General features: G+C 42.7%; 10 protein-coding genes across 10 annotated transcripts; 6 read left to right on the forward strand and 4 right to left on the reverse strand.

Annotated features, from left to right (window-relative positions):
* Window positions 1–335: 335 nt before the first annotated feature.
* Window positions 336–1,788, forward strand: GLAREA_02396 (uncharacterized protein; the record flags this gene model as incomplete). The annotated part of the gene is made up of 2 exons (XM_008087482.1): window positions 336–366; window positions 500–1,788. 2 exons carry the CDS (start codon window positions 336–338, stop codon window positions 1,786–1,788), a joined length of 1,320 nt encoding a protein of 439 aa, XP_008085673.1.
* Window positions 1,789–2,781: 993 nt separating this feature from the next.
* GLAREA_02397 (uncharacterized protein) lies at window positions 2,782–3,060 on the forward strand (the record flags this gene model as incomplete). The annotated part of the gene is made up of 1 exon (XM_008087483.1): window positions 2,782–3,060. One exon carries the CDS (start codon window positions 2,782–2,784, stop codon window positions 3,058–3,060), a length of 279 nt encoding a protein of 92 aa, XP_008085674.1.
* Window positions 3,061–7,807: 4,747 nt separating this feature from the next.
* On the reverse strand, window positions 7,808–10,567 carry GLAREA_02398 (CBD9-like protein; the record flags this gene model as incomplete). The annotated part of the gene is made up of 8 exons (XM_008087484.1): window positions 7,808–8,548; window positions 8,603–8,667; window positions 9,344–9,366; window positions 9,424–9,629; window positions 9,679–9,992; window positions 10,042–10,277; window positions 10,328–10,355; window positions 10,405–10,567. The coding sequence occupies 8 exons, from the start codon at window positions 10,565–10,567 to the stop codon at window positions 7,808–7,810; spliced, it is 1,776 nt and encodes a 591-aa protein (XP_008085675.1).
* A 2,231-nt stretch (window positions 10,568–12,798) lies between these two features.
* GLAREA_02399 (Ankyrin repeat-containing protein) lies at window positions 12,799–13,752 on the forward strand (the record flags this gene model as incomplete). Its single annotated transcript, XM_008087485.1, has 3 exons — window positions 12,799–12,862; window positions 12,934–13,313; window positions 13,372–13,752. The coding sequence occupies 3 exons, from the start codon at window positions 12,799–12,801 to the stop codon at window positions 13,750–13,752; spliced, it is 825 nt and encodes a 274-aa protein (XP_008085676.1).
* A 557-nt stretch (window positions 13,753–14,309) lies between these two features.
* On the reverse strand, window positions 14,310–15,161 carry GLAREA_02400 (uncharacterized protein; the record flags this gene model as incomplete). Its single annotated transcript, XM_008087486.1, has 5 exons — window positions 14,310–14,542; window positions 14,595–14,694; window positions 14,745–14,890; window positions 14,943–15,074; window positions 15,122–15,161. 5 exons carry the CDS (start codon window positions 15,159–15,161, stop codon window positions 14,310–14,312), a joined length of 651 nt encoding a protein of 216 aa, XP_008085677.1.
* A 1,963-nt stretch (window positions 15,162–17,124) lies between these two features.
* Window positions 17,125–19,029, forward strand: GLAREA_02401 (Cupredoxin; the record flags this gene model as incomplete). The annotated part of the gene is made up of 9 exons (XM_008087487.1): window positions 17,125–17,199; window positions 17,256–17,277; window positions 17,328–17,449; window positions 17,499–17,577; window positions 17,634–17,651; window positions 17,714–17,910; window positions 18,018–18,081; window positions 18,130–18,471; window positions 18,521–19,029. 9 exons carry the CDS (start codon window positions 17,125–17,127, stop codon window positions 19,027–19,029), a joined length of 1,428 nt encoding a protein of 475 aa, XP_008085678.1.
* Window positions 19,030–19,437: 408 nt separating this feature from the next.
* Window positions 19,438–20,217, reverse strand: GLAREA_02402 (uncharacterized protein; the record flags this gene model as incomplete). Its single annotated transcript, XM_008087488.1, has 1 exon — window positions 19,438–20,217. One exon carries the CDS (start codon window positions 20,215–20,217, stop codon window positions 19,438–19,440), a length of 780 nt encoding a protein of 259 aa, XP_008085679.1.
* Window positions 20,218–20,911: 694 nt separating this feature from the next.
* Window positions 20,912–21,631, forward strand: GLAREA_02403 (zinc metalloproteinase C; the record flags this gene model as incomplete). The annotated part of the gene is made up of 1 exon (XM_008087489.1): window positions 20,912–21,631. The coding sequence occupies one exon, from the start codon at window positions 20,912–20,914 to the stop codon at window positions 21,629–21,631; it is 720 nt and encodes a 239-aa protein (XP_008085680.1).
* A 701-nt stretch (window positions 21,632–22,332) lies between these two features.
* GLAREA_02404 (uncharacterized protein) lies at window positions 22,333–23,466 on the reverse strand (the record flags this gene model as incomplete). Its single annotated transcript, XM_008087490.1, has 5 exons — window positions 22,333–22,568; window positions 22,636–22,711; window positions 22,836–22,951; window positions 23,012–23,155; window positions 23,217–23,466. 5 exons carry the CDS (start codon window positions 23,464–23,466, stop codon window positions 22,333–22,335), a joined length of 822 nt encoding a protein of 273 aa, XP_008085681.1.
* An 831-nt stretch (window positions 23,467–24,297) lies between these two features.
* Window positions 24,298–24,714, forward strand: GLAREA_02405 (uncharacterized protein; the record flags this gene model as incomplete). Its single annotated transcript, XM_008087491.1, has 1 exon — window positions 24,298–24,714. One exon carries the CDS (start codon window positions 24,298–24,300, stop codon window positions 24,712–24,714), a length of 417 nt encoding a protein of 138 aa, XP_008085682.1.
* Window positions 24,715–26,718: the final 2,004 nt, after the last annotated feature.

Genomic DNA, 26,718 nt, shown 5'->3' on the forward strand with positions numbered 1-26,718 from the left:
CACGCACTGTGGGGAATACTGTGTCGTTCATTTCATCAAAGACGAGCTTGATAACACCAGAGTCGCAATTTGAACCGTTGTACTCACCGGAATATGGTTTTAATATTTTGAAAAATGATAACAGGTTTGGTCTGTTGTTGATGCGAGCCGATGATGGTCCGAGCTTCCATTTCTCGACCAAAGCTTCTCCCGCCAAGCTCGACCAACAACAATTTCTGTGGCGGTGGCAGTGCGGCAGTAATGCTTCAATCACTCCAAACTGCCCACGAAAATTGGTCCGGCTTACTCTTTCTGCCCTCAAATCTGCCAAAATCAAATGCGAAGATGCTTGCAACATGCTTCAACGTGCGTCTTCAAGAGCATGCGGTAGGTTGAATGTGGTCAGCGGACAGCGTCGCCCGACTGCAGTGCGGTATATTTTCAAGCTGACTCCCTTATATTGTGTTCCTCTTTTCGTGGAACAGCTCCTAACGATGATTTTTACTACTAAATGACATAGCTAGCAAGATGGAGAAAGCACCAATTCGAGAGGTTGCAAGCGCCATAGCCTCACTAAACTTATCGGACGCGAATACAACTGTCCTACACGTCTACCACTTCAACAGGGAAGATTCGAAGAACTATGTTGTCCACACCCTTCGCAATTCATTAACGCCAATTGTTTTGCCCAAGAAGACAGCGAAGAAAGGCAAAAGTGATACCGCCGAAGTTGAGAAGCTCCCAGAAACAGAGGAAAATGACGGCAAACGTGGGGTTATAGCACCCTCGAGAGAGCAGCATTGGGCGAAGCGGTTCGCGGTGCAAGCTGCCCGTGTCAAGGTCTATGATAAAGCGAAACACGATCCACGCGCCGACCCTGTGTCTCCTCCTCCAGACTGCGAGTCTTACTTCGTCCATCTGCCTACTCTCTGGGGCCACTGCCCACCATATACTCTCCGCAACAGAGGTCACAAACGCGCACCGGTTGTCTGTCTTTTCGATCCACGCCTCTTCTGGAGACAATGGAAATTGGAATTCGGCGATGTGTTGACACAAGAAGGGGTTATCGACGGCCGAGGTCTTGTGAATTGGCGACATGGAACGAAGAAAGGCGAAAATGGCACTTTGAAAGGCTACAAGGATAGGAAACGCAGATGGTGGTTGGAGAGCGGGAAGAAATATTTCTACGAGCAGTTGGAACATGGTCATATGATCCCCGAAGCTGCGGTCAAGGCGAAGCCAGAGGAGGTTGTTAATGTGAAATGGACGGCGCCTTTCGTTCGAGCGAGAGAATACAACTTCGTCTGGCGAGGCTTTCAATTTGCTTGGAAGGGCACAACGGTTGTGGATGTACAGCCGAAGAAATTTGGATGGTTCAGAGAGACGATGACCAGATGGAATCATCTCAAGCTCATCGTCACGGTTCTAGACCAAGGGGAACACTTGCAAAATGGGCCATCGGAAATTGTGCTGGCGCGCTATACGTCTGTTTTATCCGCTCGTAAAGCTGGTCGTCTGGAGATTTTCCACGACATGCTAGATTTATTTCTTAGAGAGAACTTGACGGCTCTTACCTCAACTGGGGGAAATATAGTCCTTGAAAAGCAGGATCCTGCCACAGTCGACCCTTTCCAAGATCTAGGTTCTCCGACAGAGCCCCGTTCCGAGGAAGAAAAGACAGCGCAACGATTGAAAGATGTTGTTGTTGCATCTGCTATGTGCATGATCATGGGCGAGTTCCAGAAAAGGGAATGGGTCTGGGCTCTCTTTTGGTTGCTTGTTGATGCTGCACAGAATGGTGGCGGATGAGAGTAAGTATCAGCTTCCATGAATGTCTACTTCCGTGCACGCGTTCCTTCATCGAATTCACAGGTCAGGATAGCTTAACCGGAGCTGCTGAATTGTCAAATGAGCGTTACATGGAAGTGTGCCTTCATGGTAGTTGAGGAGGCAGTGTTTGGTAGTCCGAGACTCGGCATCGCGTTTTTGATACCCTTTTGTTCTCCCCGGGTTTCATTAAGTTCGTCGCAATCTTTGGGTTCAAGTCGCTATCTAGTCAGATGTTTTCTGACCTATATTCTTGATATCTTTTCTCCTATATTTGCGCGCTAGTTCTTCCGGCATCGTCGAAAATCAATATAGTCATGAAGTAGGGTACTATTATAACAACCGCCTACTACCACAATCATTAACCATTTATCTGTTCAAGCTTCTTGATTATTAGAAGTAGCTCCCTGTGTACCTCGACGGTCACGAGATTTCTCTCTGGTCTGGATTTTATACATTTCCTATTCGTCAATTCTCACAGCCCCACTCCCCTTTCTCCAGGAGCATTTAGAGCAACCTTTCCCATCCCGCTTCAGTCATGCACAACCCGTCTGTTCCATCCCAGCCGCAACCCCACACCAATGCATGCCGCTCCCCTGAAAACCCGTCGCCCTCACCTGAAACACCGCACAGGAAAGTGGGAAGCGAAAGTACGGTGACATCATTTCGGAACGCGAGTCAATAAGTAAGCTCAAGGAACCAAGTGTAAATAATCAAGGCATGGGATGACGAGCTTGATGGATACGGATGAGGGACACGTAAGTTGGTGGTTTATATTGAGCTTGTCCCCGGATTTCTGAGGAATCTCTTTTTACTATTCTGCGAGTTTGACAATTGGATTGAAAACTGTACAACCATCAAAACCAGAATTATAATTCCAGCAGATTATCAAATTCTAAACGTAAGCAATCTATCCCTCTGCAATTCAATCCCAGATCTAACACCCCATCCAGCCATCCATCCTCAACCGCCAAAATGTCAGACACCCAACAACAACAACAAACCCAACAAAACGGCCAGCAGCAGCAGAATGGCAACCAACAAGTCGCAGCCGGCAGCGGCCAGCAGCAACAATACATGATCCCTCCCCGCGCCGAGGGATACCGTCCAGCGGCCATCCGCGAATCCAGAATCAAGGACCGTCCGTATTCGCCCGTCGAAGCGAGTTTGAAAATTAAGATTGAGCTGGATTTGGAGGTCGAGGTCGATCTGTATGCGAGGGTTAAGGGTGATGTTACGATTGGGTTGATGTAGAGGGCATATAGGGTTGAGGGAAAGGATGGCCTGCTTGGAGGAGGAGGGCAGTGATGGGGTGGAGAAGGGAGATAAATCTTGAATAGCGAATCGAGAGGGGTGTCACCGGGTGTAAGGTGTAGGGTGTAGGATGAGTTTGGTGTTGTGGGTTTGGAGTTTAGGCTGGGACATATGATGAAAAATTAATGACTTTCAGATCTATTCATGAATTATTCTCTTTTTTGCCGGCGTTGATGGCGCTCCCGAGTCCAAAATTGCCAGTCGCGAAACATGGCATCTACTAATGAGACGACCAGCAATCTATCGAGTAAGGGAAAATGAAACAAGTACATCATAATGTTGAAGGTTAGGACTGACTCGAGCGCCTGCTTTCCAATAATCACAAACAATGTCCCAAAATAGCCGAGGAATTCTTGGAGGGATGTCGTGAAAGTATTAGTGTCCTCAGTTATTCCTCGCGCCAAAAACTCATTCTTCCGATGGAACGTGCAGTGGAGGATTAAGCAAGCTTCCACATTTATATGTGAATGAGTTCCTTGACTCCTTCAGGTTCAGTGGACATTTGACACTTGAAAATATCTGTTACGTGGTGAAGACTGTGAGTGTAGACGTGCATGAAGCCGGTTGAAGAATTTTGATTCTATCATAAAGTAGCAGGAGGGTTTGTGGGTCTATAATGATGGATGGTTGATTGATAGTGTGGAGTTGAATTTTTTGTGAGTGATGCGGTTGTGCTGCCGATTTGGAAATTATCACCGAATTTTGTGAATTCTTGTTTCTAAATATAAAAGTCCGTGAAGTGGTTTTATTTCTGAAGTTGATTTGCTTTGGTGGGCATGTTCTCTCCAAATAGAAATCATATGTAAGTGTAAACGGGATTTAATTCTATCGGGGAGTAGCCCCCAATGTATGTTTTCGCAACTCTACAATATATTATATTCGTCGACGCTGTTCTGTATTTTATATAGTTAAGGAACAGTCATCTTGAGAACGTTTTTCGATGCGTTTCGTAGCGTATTTCGATGAAAGGAGAATGTTGATGTTTGACACATTGTTATTCTGGAGTATCTCTTTACTTTTGAAATCATCTTTCGAAATTAAATTCTACGTGAGCAAAAGTTATTTCTTATCAATCCAACCTCCCCCTCTCAAGTATCACTTACCTAGGTTACCAGCCTACTCCACTGCTGCCTCTTCCGTTAATTCGCAAAGCTCAAGACGCATGGAGAAGAATCACTTAACCTAGAGAAACGGTACACATTAAACAATGTTTAAATATCAAAAGATGTTCTCTTCTGTAGATTATTGGGTTTACGAGAACAATCAGTTCAACAAGTTGTAAGTCGTAGAGGGAGATGGGGTTTGATTCTACGTATTATGGAGTTATCTGGTTTAGTGGTTAGGTGATTGAATGGAAGAAGTGGACGAAAGAAGGACATTGTTGTTAAAGCTAAGGGGGAAGGAGGTTGTTGTTGCCGATTTGAATCTTATCACCGAATTTGTAAAAGCCGTTATGAGTAGTCATTTTAACAAGGGAACGTACTTTAGTTAAGCGAGTATTATTATCCACAATCAAAATAATTCTATGAATAACAATATGATTTTTGGTTGTATTAGTAGTGGATCCGCAACTCTCTCCGGTTCATCTGTCAGATCGTGTGGTCGTAGTCTTAAAACGTCGGATCGTTCGCTATTTTATAATGCTTAGGAAGGACTTCCTTAGTTTCAGTATTATGGGTCTTTGAGGTGTAGTTTTAGGGAGAAAGGTTAGATCGTAAAATAGATTGCTAGTGTGCGAGATGTTTATTTTTTACGAAGAACAGTTTGAAATTACAGTTTTTAAAGATAATCTAGATTTACACAACCTCAACCAAGAGCGCAAGAGCACTTGACAAGGAAAGTAATGTACTTAAACCCCGTATAATTTGTATTCTTGTCGAGAATGTAAAGCCTCCAGTGTCTGTTGCTCTCGATTCTGTAGCCTTTTACGTTATACCTATAAAAGCCACGGGTTTTAGATCGATATTAGAGATTTTTGAAACTACAATATTTTCTTCCTTAAATTTACCTAGATGTGTCTAGGCTTTGACGATAGTTGCTGATTATTTGTCACCGATTTTAAAATTACTAACGATTTTAAGTTCAACATTGAATTGAATTTTAAGAACGATGTCAAATTCAAGAACGTTTACTAAACCATAGCAACCTTTCCGAAAAATGGAATTGCACTTTATTCTACAATTAAAACTATTTCAACGTTCCTACTTTCCACGACAGACGACAAATCAAATAACCTTCCTTGTATTCTTAACAGCCACACGTGTGTCATGGCAAGATCTAAGCTATTTTAAACCGACTTTTCCAACCTCTCTCGTGTCAATAGATAGATCCTAATAACTTGCAGGAACTTTGCATTAACGAGCTCGGTACACTTTACCGTTCCTTGTCTCTGTTAATTGAACTTTCTTTATATCCCTTAAACAGCAAGAATTACAAGCGCCAAAACTGACTTCAGGTAGTTTCCACTTGGTCAAAATGACAATTTAGAAAGGATGGCCTTAATCTTTGGATCTGTGGTAACCAATTCGCAGATCCACCATATCCTAGATTCTGCGCATCGAATTCCGGATTCCGTATTCAAGTTGAGTAAAGATTTGTATCCATAACTGAGTTGGCTCACTCATGGATTCATTCAGCTACTGTTGTAATGGCACAGACATTTTCGAACGATGATAGTTGGGAACGCCACACCATTTGTATCGGGACTCCAAGCATATGCAAAAGTATTCGAGAAGAGGGTCGGCCAGCCCGTCCACAGCTGCCACTCTTTTGTGTATGCGTATTCTTCCGGCTGGCGCTGATATACCGACTTATTTGCCAACAGCAACAGGGCATCTCGAGTTGTTTTCAAAGTAAAGAATATCCTTGAGTTCACGGTGGATCTTCTTGATCACTATTGGATAATCAAGCTAGCGGTTTGAAATGTGAATGATCGACCGTGCAATACGGGCAGCAGTGGGCTCGAGCAGTTAATATGATAAGAACTGTTAAAAGTTGATGTTTGGCGGCGGCATTTCGAGTTAATCGCAAGTCGTCTTAGACTAAGTTTTTGTGTGTGTACTACCGCGCGGAGAAAGTTTACCACCGCATGATAATGTGACCACTGCCACGGTGTCGGGTTTCGTACGTGATAGTTGCCTCTAAGAACTGTACTTGCAAGTTGCACTTAATTGCTGGAGTCGAGGAAGTAACTGCTGCGTTTTCACCACCCCACCGTAATTTCTCCTTCATCGCACATCGTGTGGAAGTGCCAAAAAATCTTCTACGTTTCCTTCTCGAAACGCTGCTGGAGCCATGAAGTTGGAGAGCCGGCTACGGTCGTTCATTTTGAAAATTCCTCCCTCACCCAGCAAAAACGACATTTTCCAAAAAAGGTGCCATCAATGTAGGCAGTTACCGCTGTGCGTTGATGAATTTTCTAAACTCAGGACCCCTTTAGTCAACGCTTGTCGTCCGCCAGAATCTATTTCTCATTCTCGTTTTCATCCAAAACTGCAGCTCTACTTCGCTGCTTCGGGGGATATTTTTTTTTAGCGAAGGTCACTAAACGTGCCGTTGGACACATCATGTTTATAATCAAAATCGTGATTGGTCTGAATGGGAAGCTGTCGGGGCTACCCCAGAGTGATCGCAAGAAAGCGCGCATTTTCGGTATCGGGAATGATAGAAGAGAGGTGTGTGAGGAGTGCTGCGTGGAAGGATGCGATGTTGATGCACAGTTGGAACTTGGAAATAATTGTTCTCTTCGAAAGGTTGGATGCGTGTGACGATGTTTGAAATGAAGAAAGAATCAGTTGTGATAAGTGACGAAGGTTTTCTAGGAGTAAGGAGCTAATGGAATTTAGTCAACCAGAGTTGAGTTAATTAGGTCCCTTTTAACTCACCTGATCAAACATTGGTCCCCCTAGGGAACGACAACATCTATAACCTCGACCTTAGATATAGCAGCAATTAAAGATTAACAAGATCAACAAAATGCATAAGCGTATAGTTAGGCGGTGCTCATTATTTAACTCATTGCTTAGACTTAAAGAGCAGAAAGTGCCATGAGAACATTTCCACATAAGTATGGATATTACAGATCCAAAAGACCTTGGAATGTTCTGCTTTTCTCAATATATACGAACCATTCCGTTTCAACTAGGAAGTGGAAAGCTATAATGGGATGTGACGTTTTTTCTCCAGGATTATATTTGAATACAAGGTCGCAAAGAAGATCCGGTGCAAGCTACAGGACGAACCTCCCAGAAATGTGACAGTGCAAGTTTTGTTTGGCGACCTATACGCGGGGAAAAAGTTGAGTGCCTCTTAACCCCACAGTTATTGACTAGAAATAACCCCATGCGGTCGAAAGAAACGAAAAAGTGTCACTTCGTCATTAGTGGCTTCAATCTTCGGGTTTAATGATCAAATTATATGGTCTATGGTGTGGAAATAGAAGCTTCAACAAATTAAGATTTTAACTGTGCTCAAAATCTTCTACTTTTTGATATGATTATGATTTTCACTAACATGTGGTTAATATTTCAAGTCAAAGTCACCAGATTCACGAATCCTTTAGAGTGAGTCAGTAGTCCATTAACAAAATAGTCGAAATCGAAAGGAAGAAAGGCTATCGAAGTCACTTTCGTTCTTTCTGGACAAAAGATTTGGCCCAGATGAATCGTGCTGTATGAATATCTCCATCCTACTGCGTAGCCAACTGACCGATCAAATGACACACAAAATCCCTCCCTGTTTCGAGTCTCTCCTCGTCCTGCCACCCAGGAACATGGCAAAAAATTGCTTTAGCTGAGTATCTATTGACGAAAGCTTGCGCGAAACTTTCGTAAGAAATAAAGCCGCAAATGTAATTTCCAGCATCCGGATGAGGCCGGACCTCAATCTTTCCATTCCCCTCCCGCTCGCTCTTCAAATTAAGAGCTTGCTCGGTCTGTTGGGCAATCCTATCAACATCAATTCCTGAGACCGCCCACAATTGATTTGGCACCGTCTCACCCCAAGGACAAGGCCCAGAAAGATCTTTAGATGTCTCACCGACATCATCAGGTGGCATATAATACTCCAACGGCTCACTCATCCTCCCATTTCCCTCGTCAACACTCTTCACCGTTCCCTCCTTCCACGCACTTCTCTCCAAAGTATACCATTCCCAGCCATCCGCCATACCGAGATGAATGATGAAATCAATTTTATTACCATAACTCTCCCAGAGTTCCTTACAGTATTTGCGAACATATCCGTATTCAGATTTAACTGCACAGCCAGGACCAGAAGTGGGATTCAAGATTTCGATTTCTAGGGCTGTGCTGTTATACTCGGAGAATGGCGCGAGTTTTGAAGGCAGAAGTTTGGTGATCAAGTGAGATGCATTGTTGTCTTCGGAGTAGTGGCCTCCTGCTTCGTTTCCTGGGTCTTTGGGGAATGCCTGTGAAGAGAATGAACCGGCGTCCTAATAAAGATAGAAGGTCGAAATACTTACACCCATTCCGGTCACCAGCACTGTGTATTTCGACTTCTTCTTCTCGTCGCAATAATAACTTGGAGCTTTTGGAGATATTTTTACGTGTATTTTTTCATTTATCCAACATTCTTCGCATGAATCGCTAGGATTGCTGCATAGCCCGAAACAAAAGAAGATATTATCCATCATGTGATGCTGTATCCCACGCGCAAACTTTTGAATTGTGTGGGGAAAACTAAAAGAGGCAATTGCCCGTCAATGAAGGAGGGACATCTACTTCTTATATCTTTCGGCTGCATGCCACCGACACATTCGTGCAAGATAAGCTACGTCACATTGCATTGCATGTATTATATCTGGGACTGAAAATCTTATCTGCAATCGAAACATGCGACGATCATGTTGATGGGGATTTGCGATGTTTTTCTTGTCTGCAGCAGATTTCTTTCATGGCAAGAGCGTTGCACAACGACAGTCACTTGAAGACGAAAAAATCAACGATTGGCCTCATGAGTTCGTAGGGGGCTGGATTATATGATGAAACATTGGATACTAGATTATGCTTTTACAATAGAAACTATTTTTCATCCTCGCTGTCCCCAATCGTAAACGATTCGTTTATGGAGCAATTCTGATATGGGCTTCCTCCCGGGGGATTTACTTCGTCGTTCTCATTTTCTGCCTTTGGAATCACCAGGTACCTGAAAAGAACTATCTGAAGAAGAATGAAACAAATCCATACTACAATCCTAGAATTACTGTGGTGTCCCTTTCTAAATCCACTATTGATCATTGCACTTAGTATAATCTCAACAAGTCTAGAAAAAGGGACAACTTACATGCATACATTGATCGCACCACCTACGAAAACACATCGGCCGAAGTATTTATGGTATTTTCCGAGCTTCAAAGGTGCCAGACTATACGTTTCCCGCATTTTGGCGAGATATTGTCGATGATGCAGATATCCCAAGAATATTTGAAATGACAAAACAGCGGTAATTACCATCCCGAATATTTTATGGGGATCATTTAGATTTCTTATCTAGAAGAGGATTAGCGATAAATTGAATCGTGAATCATATTTTACTTACTCCACCATTAGCTATGGACTTCCTCCACCCGATGAAAGCACCGAGAAATTCAGTAACTGTAAATAGCAGCTGAATCACCCAATGCTTTGTAAATGACGCCAATGGTTTCCATCTTATAGCGAGGACCCCAAATGGTAGAATAGCGCCAAAAGCAAGACACATGATGATACCATGAGCTTGATGCGCAGTCATTTTATGTGTGCTATCGCTAATATCTGCGATCTCAACATCTAGGCTAGTCAGATCAATTGAGGGTGAAGCAGGCTGCTCTTTCAAGTCGCCATTCGCGTGCAAGAGATCGAAGAACAACACACCTAAACCGTGTAAGCATCATCTTAAGGCGAATTGAGACTTTGAGATTACCATAGACGTCGTGTTGCTGAAGGACTTTTGGCGAGTTCCGTGATGTTGCTATTTGCTCATAGTTTCTGGCAAATATGAATGGTTGCGATTCGGCAGAGGAGTCGAACTTTGAACCTGACCACATATTGCACCCGTAACACGTCCATTTCATGATATTCGTTAAATTCTCGACTTTTGTTTCTTGCACCTCGACGATTGGGGTGGCATATTGCAATATGTGAGGAGGATAGTGCTTGCTTAACATAATTAGGAAGGATTTCGAGTTCGACAGTTTGGGATTGCTTACATGGTAGTTCGTGTGGTTAAAAACAATCCTGCCATTTGTCAGATATGGTCTGGGAGAGTTTTCAAAGATTTTCATACCCTCATTCTCGATTGTTGGATAAATCACGAACATCAGGGCGTCCTCCATATGTGTGCCCGAACCAATTGCCAACCATCCTTTCTGTTCGCCGAACGCAGTTGCTAATGTAAAATAGTAATCATCGCCTGAAGTCGTCTCATTTTTGAAGATTCTCACATCCATGCAGAATTTGACGGGTTCCTGAATGCTATTGTGGCAATACGCTGATGCTGTCGATAATGGCAACAAAACAACCCCTAATATTGTCAACAGGAATAACTTAGATAGCATAATTTCGACCGATAAGAAGGGGGGAAGCCAAGAAAGAAAGGAATGTTAAAACTTGATTCCATTTCAATGCAAAATGCTACGCAGAAAAAGTTATCTCGCTGCATTCAAATGCGATTTCTAGATTTGAAAACATCATCAGCCAAGGCTACGAAACTTGCATTCTGCACCAGCTCTTCAAAACAACTTGTTGCTTTGAAGCTGTACAATTCCGCTGCAACTATGCCTTGTTCACAGAATACTTTCGTTGCTAAACCTTGGCTCTTGAAGATCATTCTGCAGTTACTCTGCCGATCAGTGGCTCTTGATCACAGTGACGGCTGATGATACTTGTGGGGGTGAGACGATGAATACGCTCCTTATGACCCCGCCTTAGGTCGGGATTATCTCTTGCCTACCGTTACGCTATGCTAAATCAACTATCTTACGAAGTATAAGCTTATAAAGTAAAAGTCGAGTTCAAGCGGTGTGCCAGCTCCAAAGAACGTGCACTAAGTGGAAACCGGGGGTGTGGGTTTGTTTTGACTGGTCAAAATGTGCGAGGCGTTCGGCCCACCCCGAATCCGCCATTACGATAATGGAAGGTGGAGAGACATCCCACCTTATCTATGCGATTGAAGAAGATGAAATTCATGCAATTGATGTAGATAATCGGTTTCCCATCATTCCGTAAGGCTGCTTTTGTTATAGACCGTATTTTGCAGGAATGGGCGCCTCTTAAATCTCTCGAAAGCATTCTCCGAGAGTCCGAGGCATGCAAAGAAAGACCCCCAAAACTTTCTCAAAGAAGACATTTAAGATGTGACTGGTCAAGAACCACCTTTTAGTATGGTTGCCATGTGCAATTTTACGAGCTTTCCACCGAAGACCCCATTCATCCGCGCGATATCCAGTATATATTACCAAAAGAGTGTGGTTAGGTTGTTGACATCTTATTCGCTTGCTCCCCTAGAGTAATAAGGAACGGACCTCTTCCCGCAAAGACCAACATTCTACTACCGCTAGTGTGCTTCCATAAGTGTTGAAACCGTCGGTTAGTTTGAGATCTGTTGTTTGTGTAACTCAACGTGCAGTTTGTTGAGGTTCAAAATGTCTCAACTGGAACTCAATGACTTCAATATTTCTTTTGCAATTACCTGAAACATTTGCCTAATCACATAACAACAGACTAATTTGGAATGTGACATCAAAATAAAACACTTGGCTCTCCTTGGCGTCCAAAAAGCTGATCCACCCTCGAACTCAGGCGCAGTGACGAAGAATGACTGGTGGAACTGGCCATTGGGCTGGCGAACGAATCACGAAAAAGCCCCATCGCAATTTTGGGGATTAATTGGGATGAGCCAATGATCAGTATTGAGAGATCAAGTAACCAGCATCCATCATATCTCCCCATACTTTTGGCAGGCGATTTCCTGAAGTGCCTGAGCTGTAATTATTGTCTTACATGTGGTCTAGAGGATGATCTTTGCCGGTCGGACTTTTAAATGTGGTAGTGCAAAAGTTAGTTTTGGGGTCGTTTATAAGACAAGTTAAGTTTCATCAATTGAGCTCGAGAGCCTCAGCGGCATAGATAAGGCCTACATTTTGAAAAAGGTCCGCCACCAGATGAGGCAAATCTTGTTCTTCGGAGAACCGAAAGGCTCGTGAAATCCGATCATTTCAAGTTAGGCGGGATATAAATGCACGATTTCTACCAAGCAATAGCGGAGCGAGTGGAAGGATGGACATGTGAGTGCTGGGATTTGATATGCTGATCCAGTTCCTGCATGTCGATTCAGGCGCGTATACATGGCTGCGGAGTACGAAGAACGAATTGAAATCCAGCTCCGAAAGACCTCATGCCCTCCTGCGAATGTCGGTTTCTGTCGCTCTTTCCAAATGGATCGTCGCCAAGATGTTAGCATCGGCAAACCTCAAAAAATGACGCAGTATGGCGTGAAGTTTGGGAATATCATGAAATGATCAGAGAGGGACGAGTTTCAACTGCTAGACTCGGACGTAGCTCGAACGTAGATTCTAGTGCCGAACTGGTACGTAGGACCCTTCGCAATCTTAATAGGGGATCTTGTACTCTCAGGACAACTTGGAACCCCTCCAAAACATACCTCTGATTTTTCATGACCATGTCAACACAAGTCACTCTGGAGCGCAAGCGACAGCAGAACAGAAATTCACAGCGAACATATAGTGAGCTAATCTGAATCTGCTACCTGCCGTGTCGAATTATCAAAGAAATATGACTAACTATTTTTGAATAGAGAAAAGTATTCTGAAGAGGTTGGAAGAACTCGAAAAGCCAAGGAGGTACTCTGCAGAAATTCTTCCAAAATTCGAGACACGATGTTGGCCAACGCATGAGCCGGCGTGTCTGCCAACTATCGATACCAACATAATGTCTTCAAGCGAGCTGGACAGCCATGTCAGCCCACTTATCGCAAACCGCGCGTTAAACTCAGATTTCTCATTATGGAGGGAAGGACCTGTTTGCGCGAACGTAGAAGATTTCAACCAAATGTTGATATTGAATTCTCCAGACTCGGATAAGAATGAAAACAGAGAAATTCAACATTCACCCTCGTACCTCTACCCAGCTAGTGGAAGCCAGACTCCAACAGTACTCTCACCTAATAATCAACACGTACGTATTATTACGGGTTTTAAATGTTTGGATTAAAGCTGAGCTTACCTTTCTGCAGACTTTCAACCGGACCCAAGATTCGAGCATACCAATCACTCCACCCAGCCAACTACAGTCAACACCATTACATGAAGCTGTGAAGCACGGAAACGAAACGATTGTTCGACTGCTCGTTGAACACCACGCGAACATTCATGCTTTGAATGTGTATGGCCAAACAGCTCTTCATCTAGCGGTCGCGAATGATCAAAGATCCATAATATGTTACCTGTTAGATGTAGGATCAAACTTAAATACTCCAGATAGTACGGGACGTATGCCGTTAGAGACAGCAATTGTGTCTGGCAATGAACAATTGGTTCGGTTGCTTTTATCAAAAGGCGCAGATGTCAACCTTTCTTGGGTTGATCACTCATCTCCGGAACAATCAAATTCGTAGATTGGCGGAAACTGGTTCCACTTGAACTCCAGAACTTGGTTGGGGGCCAACAAACTCTCACATGGAGACGACCATAAGGTCTCGACCGCCCGGTGGAAGCCTCGGGTATGAAAGAGTCGTTAAGAATTACTGCATTCGGCTAAGCTTGTTGAAAGCTCTCAGGGGTTAAAAGAGATCCACATTCACTGCCACCCCCGGGGTTGAGCAGAACTTGTTGCGTTGGATATTCGAGGTGGCGTTCACATCATGTCGCTGTTCCTTTTTAATACAGAAAAACCCAATAAATTTGAGTAAATTTCTTCTGAAGACACATGTTGCCCTTTGAAAATGTTTAGCATTCAATCTACGAGGTGAAATAAATGTTTTCTGAAACTCAGGCGCTCGGTCTCTTTTGTTGTTACGGAAATTGAGACAGTTGATGTTCTTACCTCTAAATCTAACGGCACAGCCATTTAATAAATTTCAATGCAAAAGGCAACTTTATTGATCTCATAATTGGATTCAATTCAATTATATTCAATATAATTTGACTTCTATCTTTGTGGTTGACGCTCCTATCACGGATGATGTCTTCTCGTCCATACCACCTCACCGTCCTCGGGGTATTCGGACAGACTTTCTTTGATCTCATTTTTCTCAGCCCAGTCCATCATCCCATTGAAATCTTTACACTTATGCATCGTGTTGAAGTCCGCCATAGGTCCTTTTCGTCCCTCAATCCAATATGATAGATACACTCCCTCGTCAGGATGACACATCAGAACCTGCCGCAATGTGTCGATGCAATGATCTGAGTAGCACAAATTAGTTTGGGTCCATTGTTGATGGTAGCAAATACTTACCGACGTGTACTCGGATCAGTTTCATTGGTGCGTTGTAGAAATCGAATTCGGTAGCCTTTTCCCGGTAATGGTCAAAATAAGTAAATTTTCGAATCATGTTCTGTTGCATCAATCAGTAAATGACACCATTCAAAAAGAATTTTCCCTTACAAGGCAATGAATGTGATGACCAAATTCTGTTCCAGCGAGTATTTTGTCGCCGTACTTTGAATGCAAAGACGTCGGAACTCTGCGAAAACTCGTCGGATCTTTGCCCAATTTCCGTACCTTGTCATCGTCGATCATGATCATGCCCTCTACGGATTTTCATCAGTTCACAAAAAATTCCTATTCATTCGCGACTCGTACCATGTATGATAGAGTTCCACATCTCATCGACAACTTCGTTTGGTCCTTGCCGCCATGGCGACCCTCCAGCAGTTAAGGAATTGTTGAAGATCATATTCACGCGAGGATTTGACGCAGGCTCAACCATCGGTGCTTAAACGATTGTCAGCTTCAGTTTGATTCGTTCCTTTTCCACTTACAAGCGACAGAAAACCGGGAATTGCACTGCTGGTCCGACATTCGATATCGAAAAGATATGTCGAGGACGAGAAGAAAGCACAATGATCCCATCAATGCGGTATATATTATAAAATTTGTCCAGCATCTCGGGTGATTCCCGTTCTGGGTAGTAAATCCCCCCTCTTTACTGTTCTGCACTCTGTCAAATAAAGATTGCTCCTCTTTTTCTGTTTCTTCGCTAGAAGTTGCGAGTGCTGCGTATGCTTTCCTTGCGCTTGAGAAGTTCATCATGAAGTATTTACTCAAGCTGTAGATTAAAAATGAAGTGAACAATTCTGTCTACTTCAAAAGAGTCTTTCGGAGTTTACTTTCTTCAACATGGTGCACATCACAATCTACCAACCCAAAAGGATCGTCAGGATTGAAACTCAAATGCGTCAATCCTAGATAAAACATTGCAGTACTAGCTGATGCAAACACATTTGACGGAGGTCTCTCCACAATCAGATAAGCAACCTTGTCAAATACGCAATGCACTTACCTGCAGAGTGCATAACCGCTGTTGCGATGGTACTGTATTATGACGTCCGTTCTGCCTTACTGCATCCTATGTCGTATTCTCGAATGATGTGCTTCATCTTGCCCAAGAATGACCGAGGTCCTTGTGGGAACGATCAACAGATACCGAGACTATGATGCAACTAGGACACGGCACTCAAGTGGAGCAGTCTTCCACTTTACTCTTTCCTTGTGTGTTGAGGGTAGTCTTGTTATCAATTATCTCAAGAGTGGGTTGATGTGCGCTAAGAAAATGCATTCGCTTAGAAGACTAGACCAACACATCAACGAATCAGACCCCACTCTACTTTCTATGAGAGTCGGAAGTTTTTTCTTTGCTTCATCGGAAAAAGTGGGAATAAAGAGAGAAGAAGAAACTGCCTCGTAGAGCTTTGAAGTTCAGCTTTTAAATGATTAATCATTCAATAAGAAATTGAAAGGTCGGCAGGTGAATGAGATATTGAGAGATATTATCAAGAATCTCAAACACGGAAAGTAATGCGATGTTGAAAAAAACGCAATAAGACATCGTTTTTCGGGACTGATGTACATTTAACTGCTCTACGCCGAAAGCTGCTTTTTGAGTTTTGAATGTTTGCTTTCAAACGTTTCTGACCAAAAAGCACTGATCTAAAACATCTTAAATAATTAGATGCATATATGTCAGAATGGTTAGCGCCACCTCGCCACCACATTCCAAAGACATAAGTTTTGTATCATATTGGCTCTAATCCTATCGTTCCTCAACGTGGCAACTGGAATGAAGTCGGGAAGGCGCATGAGCAGTAGTATATAGCCTTCTTTGAATTTTCATTCTGTACGCGTCTGAACTAATATTAAGCTCAGAACTAGATGAAAAGAAAAAGATATCGATAGATTGAATCTATAAATTGAACTCTGAGATCAAGCTTTGACTACGAGAGGGAAATTCGACTAACTCTGCAACTTTCCCAAGTGCGCGTCCAAAATGTTGGTTTGCCCTGGAATGCAAAAGCAATCACCCTCATTCTCTATTTAAATTATGTCCTGATTCGAATTTTCAGGTCGCCAATTTCTTGCCCATACTATCATGTAAAACGGATAGTTAAATCTCAATGACATCCAGTTGTATTTCTTGAGCACTTGTTTCAAGCGGATTCTTCTGAGTGAGTTGATTTACGCTCTTTCAACTTGGAGTCATGTTTCTTCTTGTGCTCCTTTTTCTTTTTACAGGGCTTAGCAGATTTGCGAATGCCAACTGCTGCACAACGGGCCAGTTAGCACAATTAGATACTCCTGCTTGTAACACCCCACGTAATCGACAATTCTGGGGAGATTATTCAATTCATACAGACTACTCAGCCGTGACCCCTCAAACGAACGTTCTTCGAGAGGTATGATGCTTCAAGAATTATGTCTATTCCACATCCGATCACGTTTTTCCTGACTTCTATTTGCCTCATAGTACACGCTTATTCTAAGTAATATGGTCATAGCACCCGATGGAGTTCCGGTTTTGGGAATGGTCATGAACAATCAATTTCCGGGACCATTGATCGAGGTACGTATACCTTCGGTAAAGAGGTGATACCAGTATTAAGTCTATGGAATCCATAGGCAAACTGGGGTGACATATTGAGTTAGTGAATGCTATTTTATCCATGGATTGTTTTAATGACCCCACAACAGGAATTCGTGTTCATAACAACCTCACTAACTACAACGGAACTTCAATACATTGGCATAGAGTCCGGCAACTTAACAGAAACTGGCAAGATGGAGTTGCCGGTGTCACCCAATGTCCTATCAGTGTGAGCGAGAAAGTTCCAATCTCGACGACTAAAGTCTGATCAATGATAGACCGGAGAATCTTATGTGTACGAGTTCAGGGCCACTCAATACGGCACATCATGGTACCATAGCCATTTCGCTCTTCAGTGTATGTATATTGTTAGCCGTTCAGTTCTACCATTGTGTGCTGACGACCCCTTCAAGATCACGATGGGCTTATTGGTAAGTGCTTGAACTTAATCTTATATAGAAAGGGTTAGTGGTATTGATGAGACTACTCATAGGACCACTGAAGATAAACGGGCCTACAAGTGCAAACTACGACGTGGACATTGGCCCGCTGCTGATAACTGACTGGTCACACGAGAACGCATTCTCGCTCTTTTATCTTGAGCTGGAGGGAAACCCACCAGTGCCGGATTCGTATCTCATGCAAGGAAAGGGTATCTACTGCTCCCCATCAGATGTCTCTGCACGGGCAGTCGACACGTGGTCGATTTCCAATACGGAAAGACATACAAGCTCAGCATTGTTAACTCCGGAACAAGCTCACAATAAACCTTCTGGGTCGATGGTCATAACTTTCAGGTGGTTGGTACAGACTTTGTGCCAATTAACCCCTACGTTACGAATACTCTGAATATTGCCATTGGTACGTGACTCCAAGCTAGTAGCTTGTCTTTGTTAATGTTATCTATAGGCCAACGATATGACATTGTTGTGACTGCAAATGCAACATTCGAACATGGAACTAGCTTCTGGATGCATGCTCGCAGCTGCAGTAACGAAACAATAGCGTCAACTCTAGGAATAGTTCGATACGATCCAGCTTCAACGGCTGATCCATATACCCCTCCTGGAAATAGGGTCGGATATGGCTGCCTGGACCCGGCAGTGGGCGACTTGGTCCCTGTTGTCCCCATGCAGGTCGGCGTGGCCGTGAACAACCTCAGTCCTGCAGAATACCTGAATTTTTCTATGCGGTACTACCCGAACATCACACAAGAATCTCCGTTAAAGAAATGGGTCATCAAAGGATCAAGTATGTATGTCAATTGGAGAACCAAGTCTCAAGCTCTTGACGGATCAAGACGCAACAGCATCGAGTTTCCCACCAGACTTGGTACCAATATTTCTCGACTATCCGGAAATGTCCTGGATCTATTTTCTGATTGAAGGTAATTTCACACCGACTGCGAGCAATATCTTTCCAGAGCCAGTGGCTCATCCGATCCACCTTCATGGCCACGACTTCGTAATTTTGGACCAATCCAGCATTCCATTTGACCCAGCCAACTTTATTCCAAACCTCAATAACCCTCCGCGAAGAGACACAGCAATGCTACCAAAGGGAGGCTATTTAATGATCGGGTTTCAGATGGATAATCCCGGTTCCTGGCTTATGTATTGTCATATTGCTTGGCATGCTAGTGCTGGCATGGCAGTGCAGTTCATTGAGTCGCCTCGTGCGCTCCATGATATGGTGGAAGCTTCTGGCATTGTACCGGACATGAACAATCAGTGCAATACTTGGACACAAAGATATAACACGTTCAACATTCCGGCAAAAGCAGTACAGGGCGATGAGTCGGGAATATAAAAAGGAAGCATCGTTTGGAGCAGCAAGATTTATTAGATCATGTAACGACATGGAACAAAGTAGCCTATCAAATCGTAACAATGGGCTTACAAAGAAAAGACGTGATATGACAAAAAGTTTCTACGAGTGTGTTGAAACTTTAGCTAGTGTCGTCAAATTCGAACCATCATTGAATTTATTTTCTCGCCAGTTAAATGAAAATGAAAGGTAATGAGTGAAACGGATTTGAGTAGCCCAAATCTCAAAGGTATGAGTTCCCACATTTGATGAAATGTTGACACAATAATATTGGGTTTCGATCGTTCAACAACAGTGTATATAGTGTCACCCCTTCACGCAAAGACTGCCCCCCAAATCTATACCTTCCAAAAACTTTCAACGACAAGACCCTTTGAACAGACAAACATATTACGTCTCGTACTCGCACACTTGAGTGATCCACTCAAGCCAAACGTTATGTTTTGGCGGAATTCCATCCTCCGGAAAAGCCCATTCATCAAGACTATTCAGACAGTGCTCGATATGACCTGGGTCTAAATCGCGACTGCAAACGTGCTTTCCACTTTCTCTCGCATTCCAGTACCTCCTGAGTGCTAACACGCAATGCGAAAGATGGAAGCGGAGATCAACATGGATCATATTCGAGGGGGCTGCCTCCAGGTAGTCGCCATCAAGATGCTCGCCGCTCCTGTACACGTCCCACAACTGAGGGTAGAACTTCTGGAACCACGATTGATATTTGACTTCTTGGGTGCTGAGAAGCTCTTTTGGTACTAATGTCTGATCATCGATTCTAAACGCAAAAGATTCGAGATCTTCCCTGTGACTGGATAACCATTTTGTTGTATTCGACTTTTCAATTCTGAGCTGTATTGGCGGTCCGTCACTCCGCTCAACTGGATAAGCAATCCAGACTTCGACTTGAGGTTTCGAGTAGGAATTTTGTAGATAGGTGAGCCCCGTTAACGAGCCAAGCAGCAGAATACTGAAGACAGCTGCGAGTCGGAAGCTGCCTGTCGAAAAGTCACTGAAGCGCTTTTGGCGACTGGTTTTTTCCGATTCCAGTATCCAGTCCGGATGTGTATCCCGCAAGTGCTTCGACAGCAGGCCCTCACCTGGAGATGTTTCGCCTGATTCAAAGACTGTTGAAGCGTTCAAGTCGACAGAGTCAAAAAGAATATTTGCCATTGTATTTTTTGTTATTCGGGAATGAAGCGATGACTCTGGTACCTGTTCAGATCTTAGCAATCGGCAAAACTGAAAAATTGTAGTCGAGAAACAATGACCAAAAGGTCTTTGCATAGATCAATAGGATAGAGATAATTTCAGAGTGTAGGATGACGATGATAAAATGATGTGGTGAGGTGATGATCGTCGGTAGTGGTGTAGCCAAGCCCTGCACGAGGAACGAATATGCACTTACCGCGCAGAGATCGTCCACCATTTCAGTTACCGTCAATTAGAACAGAGTTCTTAGGCGAGCTTTGGTATTACTCTATATTAATGGTAGATCTTTTCTTGTTGAGGACCTATTCTGTTTATACATTCCCGTCGAGCATTGATTCCAGCAGAGTAAGAGGTAATCACTTTCGGAAAGTTAGACGCAAGGAAATTCAAGCGCATGCATGTAATTACCAATATGAAACTCCTCTATAGATTTTGGTTCAAGAAATCAACAATGACGTAGAAAGATTAGATTTGAGCTACATGGGCACGCGACTCAATGCGGTCTTGATGTATATAAGTAGAACATATAATATCTCACCATAACATCTATCAGCCTCCAGATTAATACACAAGTCTTCACCGTCAACATCATCATCGACCAAGTCAACTTCTATATCATTACTCAAACATTAACTTTACATTATAACCCTTGAAAATGAAATTCTCCACGACTCTCCTCGTCTCCGCTGCCTTCGGCGCTGCTATATCAGCACCAATCGTTGACAAGCGACAACTCACAAAATACGATGCTTTAGTCGATGCAGTTGAGAAGCGTCAACTTACCAAGTATGACGCTTTGGGCGACGATGCTGTTGAAAAACGTCAACTTACCAAATACGACGCCCTCGTGGACGCATTGGAGAAACGCCAACTTACAAAGTACGATGCATTGACCGATGCCGACGCTGTTGAGAAGCGCCAGCTCACCAAATACGACTCGCTAGACGACGCTGAAGTCGCTCCTGCCGTTCAAAGACGCCAACTCACTAAATACGACGCTCTGACTGATGCCGACCTCGCCGCTCTTGGAAAGCGTCAACTCACCAAATATGATTCTTTTGATGATGCTGAGGAGGCAGCCCCTGTAATCGAGAAGCGCCAACTGACCAAGTACGATTCCTTCGACGACGCTGAGGAAGTTCCAGCTGTTGAGAAGCGTCAGCTCACCAAGTACGATGCTCTGGCCGATGCTGATGCCGTTGAGAAACGCCAGTTGACCAAGTACGATGCATTGGGTGATGATGCTGTTGAGAAGCGACAACTCACCAAGTACGATGCTTTTACTGATGCCGATCTTGCTGAGCTTGCTGCTCTTGAGAAGCGTCAGCTCACCAAGTACGACTCTTTTGATGATGCTGAGGAAACCACTGTTTAAATGCCCCAAAAGGCTACTGTACTGATGCTGCGAACCCAGCAGAGTTAGAACCTCGTGTGGTGGTTATGAGGGCGCATGATGATTGAGTTTCAGGGTTTATTTTCAGTGATTCCGAGGACGTGGTAGCTGAGAGAGTTTACATTGTATGAAAACATGAACGCTATGAGAAACTACGATCATGGTTGAGTTTAGACATCTGAAGCATGATTTGCGAAAACTTGGAACTTTATTTCTTTTGTAGACATAGAAAATGAGTCAATGAATATTTATACTTACATAGCTCGCTTCAAACTTTATTTAGTGCCTTCCATTGGCGAAGATGTGAAGTCCATGAAGATGAATTTCTTTTTCACAATATCGCGTTGATCAAATTTGGAGACAAAGATTGTTTTAGGAATTTTCATTGTATCAGCCCCTCCTTAATACTTCAATATTGTGGTTGAAGTACTCTAATATAGTACGTAGAGTTTTCATAAACTGACGTAGTGATAATGCGACGACTCTCCCGAGGTGTAAATAAGTTAAACCAAAAGTGGAAAGTTTCGCATATTTTATGGTTCAAGTGGTTGTCCCAAGCAATATCGAAAACTATATCTCAGGACCAGCAACAATAAACACTTCGTATAGTATGTATATAAACGACATAACAGCCAAGTGTATTTAATTCTGCTAAAGCATATTATAGCAATATAAAAACACAATTAATCATCCCCTGCAACCGGAATGAAATGCGGTAATCTCCCCGTCTTGAAAATCTCATGACCCTTTTCAGCCCAACTCTGCAATTTCTGCTCATTTCGGCAAGTGTGTGGTACTTCCCACGCCGCATCATAATTTTCAGGTACCCCATTCTCGTCAAATGTAGTATAAAACAGTGGGACTGGCGTGGTGTCACCATGACAAAGAAGGGCTTGCCGGAGATTTTCCACGCAGTGATCTAGAAAGCCATTAGGTTCTGAAAGACTCGAGGCTTAACAGTAGTCGATAATAGGAGAAGAATATACCGGTATGCATTAACCTGAACTTCTCAGATTCGTCGTTGGGATTTGTGTCGCCCCATGCCTGGCGGCGAAGTCGGTCCTACATATGTTAGAAATGTGTTCAACTTAGTTTTAATAGTTACATTCTAGCACAAGAACAACATACCAAGCACTAGAAGCGGGAGTTAGTCGAATGCGCCGACAGTTTTAACGAGAAAACTTACATGAAGATGATGATAAACAGAGATAATCACAGGATAGACCGTATTGTCATCGTATGCCTGTACCGTGGGCGTGGATAACTGTGCCGCCTCTTCTTTCGTGGCACCATAAAGCATCACTACCATAAAATCAGATCGATTTGGCTCGTGAAATAAATTCCCGCATAAAGGTGACTCACGATCAGTTAAATTCTTCCATCTTTCATTATTTTCCGGCGTTGGGCGACCTTCAAAAGGGCTTGGTATTCTCCCTTTTTGAGGCCTTGCGACAGAAAGAACATTGAAAATACGTTCTTCATACCGAATATGAGATTCAGCTTCATCTAACACATTTGTTATCAGCGCACATTTCAACGATAATTGCATTCATGTAGTTAAACTTACTTAATTCACTTTTAAAGCGTAATTTGATAGGTCTTTCATTAATGCTAAATATTAATGCTGTGTAGATACACAGAATCAACATGTGAATAAGAAGCGGATAAAATTTTGAGAAGAAAGTCCCAGGTGTAAACTTCCACTGTTGATTTAAATCAACATTGTAGAGAAGGTGTTCTTCAGAGGTTATGGATACATCTTGAATCGATCGATCAAGCATAGGAGATCTTTCTATCTTTTGCTGTTCCACGTCCATAGTTGCTTAGAAACAGGAGATTGAGAACGAGGAGCAAAATTGTGTTGCGCTTCAGAAATTCGAGGAAGGAAAAGGCTGGTAGCTAGAGAGGGTGAACCATGAGTATGGGAGTATCATAACGTATTCTTCGTGTTGTGAAATCCAAAATCGTCATCGTTGGTTGAGAGTTGCTCCAGCGCGGAGGTGTCAAGGGGCAGCAACTCGCTTAATTCTTCTCCACGCCCTCGGAAGATTTATATGCATGCACTTACTTTACATGAACGCCCCACTCCTGCACGATATAGCCCCAGCACAAACTAAAGCACTTGCTATATGCAGGCGACAGTCAGACGCAGCAAGATAGCAGATCGACTGCCGTGTGTGACGACTGCTTGATATGTGGTATTTGTCTGGATAACGAGCTTGGCGGTACCCAAGCATTCTGAACATATGATAATAAGATCTACAAGAAATCTCCTGGGCAAGCTTAAGTTTTAACGCCACTGACATAGTCCCAGAATATTTCCAGAAATATGCAGAGCTAATTGCATAGGAATACTGTGGTGAGAGACCTAGGTTTCTTCGACAAGATCAGATTCTGAATACGAATGTGATTGTCGATCAATAAGAACCGGAGTCACCGAGAATTATCTCATGGTACACTTCTCGGTAAAATCTCTGACATGCCTTCGCTGTTCATTGCCTATGTCTCACCGTGTTCCCCGATAATTCCGTCTTTCTCGCTTTCTGAGACTTATCAAGTTCGAAGACGACCAAAATCTCAATAATCGATCAATATTCCGCGAATTCAATTTTATTCTTCATACAATTATTTTATAACCACAAGTAATCATGGTGTTTGGTGTACCATCATCCCCCTCCATGGAAGCCCTCCGCAAAGAAGTCGGTAACTCCTTAACCTGGGACTCCTCCTCCAAAGTCTCCAGATCACTCTCCAAATGGAAACAAATAGCGACACACGTCTTAGTCTCTCTCCTCACAGCGTCAATTTGCTGGCTCTACTTCACCAATTCTTCAACACTAACAAATAAAGCGCTCGCACCCGCATCCAAGCTTCTGCATTGTGGTAATTCGACGGCAGAAGCGAGAGCTCTCGGTTGTGAGTTCGATCCGTTGACCGTGGCGTGGATTCCGGAGCCATGTATAAATCATCAGATTACGAAAGAGTTTATAGCGGAGTATCCGTGGGAGGCCTTTTCGGATAGGACTTCGAATGAGTTGATTGTTAAGGATCAAATGTCGGAGTAGGTCTTCCTCATGCATTCAAAACAACGATCTAGGAGTGCTGCATAAATTTTTCTATTTGGCATTACAAGAAACAGTCTCCAATTTGTTCCGGAATGAATATCAGCTAACACCTCTCCGTCCAGATACCTAACGCCAAAATACTACTATACAACCGGCCGCGAGCACGCCATTCATTGTCTCTTCTCCTTCCTCAAATTACACCAAGGATACATGGGTCATACTGGTGGGATGTATATTGACAGCGAGTCTGCAAACTATATGCACACAAAGCACTGTGTGGGGGTGGTGAAGAGAGCTATTGATTCGGATCCGTCAAAGTTAGAGAACTTGCAAACGAGAAACACGGTTGCGTTGCTTACTTGCACGGTTGAGACTTGAATTTACTTCTGTAATCTAGTTGGTTGCATGTGGTTTTAGTATTATGTCAAAAGAAAACATGAAAACGATTTATGATTCTTTATTTCTCAAGTGAATAAAGTAAAGCTGTTAAATTTTCAAAGTATCCTATCCCTCTGCACGGAATCGACAAAATGGAATTCAAAATATCGTGAAACAAAACCATGTTTTGAATGTTGAGGTAGAAAATCAATTCTACATTGTCTCGTTTTCTTGAGGTAACTCTTTCTTGTTATACTAACTAGGTTTCTAAAACCAATAATGAGGTTAAAAACCCAATGTACCGCCGTCCTCTGTCACCAAAACTGTAGTTTTTCAAGTATCCCATTGATTGCCTCTTTGATTGTCTTCATTAACAATATTAGAAGATCTTATCCATTCTAGAAGGCGAAGAAAGCGGAAATTGCTCTTTGAAAAATTTCACTTCTACATCCCCTTTACAAAGAAATTTCATCTACATAAATACTACAATTGTTGTACCGCCGAATTCACCCTTGTCGCCGAAATCAAAACATCATTTGAGTCGAACTCAAACAACTAATCACTTTTCTGTCCAATCTTTAAATATTGCATTTGAATTCAAACCATCCAGTTACGCCAGCTGTGCCGGAGAATCTATCAGCTTATCCTCCAAAATAGGGTTCCCCTTCATGTCTTCCATCTTCGATGCGTTGGTAGATATAGACTTTAGAAGTTGTTTCCTCTTAAATAATTAGGCCTGTACAAGTTGAGATTTTTGATTAACTATACCTTTTTTAATAGACTTTAGTCGTAGAAGGTTAGTAGATAACTAAATCTAGTGTATATAGATTCCGTACTTACTGTATAGACTAATATTTAGCTACTGGCTTACTTATTGAGTTTTCAAGGATAGCCTCTCTAGACTACTAGGCTGATTTACTATCTACAAGTATTATCTATATTTCGCGTCTAAATAGAGACAATTACGGGGAGACATTAGTTGTAAAGCCGATTACAATGAGTTCTTCTCTAATATTAGGCGCTTTCTCAATTGTATAATATCTAGTTATTTGTATTATTTGTAATTGCCGTTCTCGGTAAATATAACTTATACAAGAAACGCTGAATTTTACTTGGACTTTTTACAACCTCGTATCTATATAGTACAAGGGGTAAAGGCTTTACACAAATTATACCTTCAGCGAATTGCAATTGTAATATAAACACAAAACTATTACAAAAGCAAGCTTTATACGAGCGTATTTTAAACTCGAAACGGCAGGGTTTAAAACAGGTAGATATACTATAACCTTATAGTACAAATAATAAACGGTAGAAACTAAAATGTATAGTTGTACTAGTGATTTTATTCTAGTTATCTATTATAATTAGCCCTAGGCGCGAGTTTATTTTTTAAACCTCCTTGCCACCGGGTGGAATTAAAAGTACAAAAAAGACGAAAGAACATTCTTTTGGGGAGGGGTTGTCACTAAATCTCATATCACTACCGAATTTACATTTATAGTAAATCTTGTCACGATAAAAAGAAGGAAATTGACCTATATGCACTCTCTCTACCTTCTTACTAAACGACTTATGTCTAAAAAATTCGTTCTTTACTTAGTGTACAATAAGTCTTTCACGCAT

The sequence above is a fragment of the Glarea lozoyensis genome (genome assembly GCF_000409485.1).
Source record: "Glarea lozoyensis ATCC 20868 chromosome Unknown GLAREA6, whole genome shotgun sequence".
In the NCBI taxonomy this organism is placed as follows: domain Eukaryota; kingdom Fungi; phylum Ascomycota; class Leotiomycetes; order Helotiales; family Helotiaceae; genus Glarea; species Glarea lozoyensis.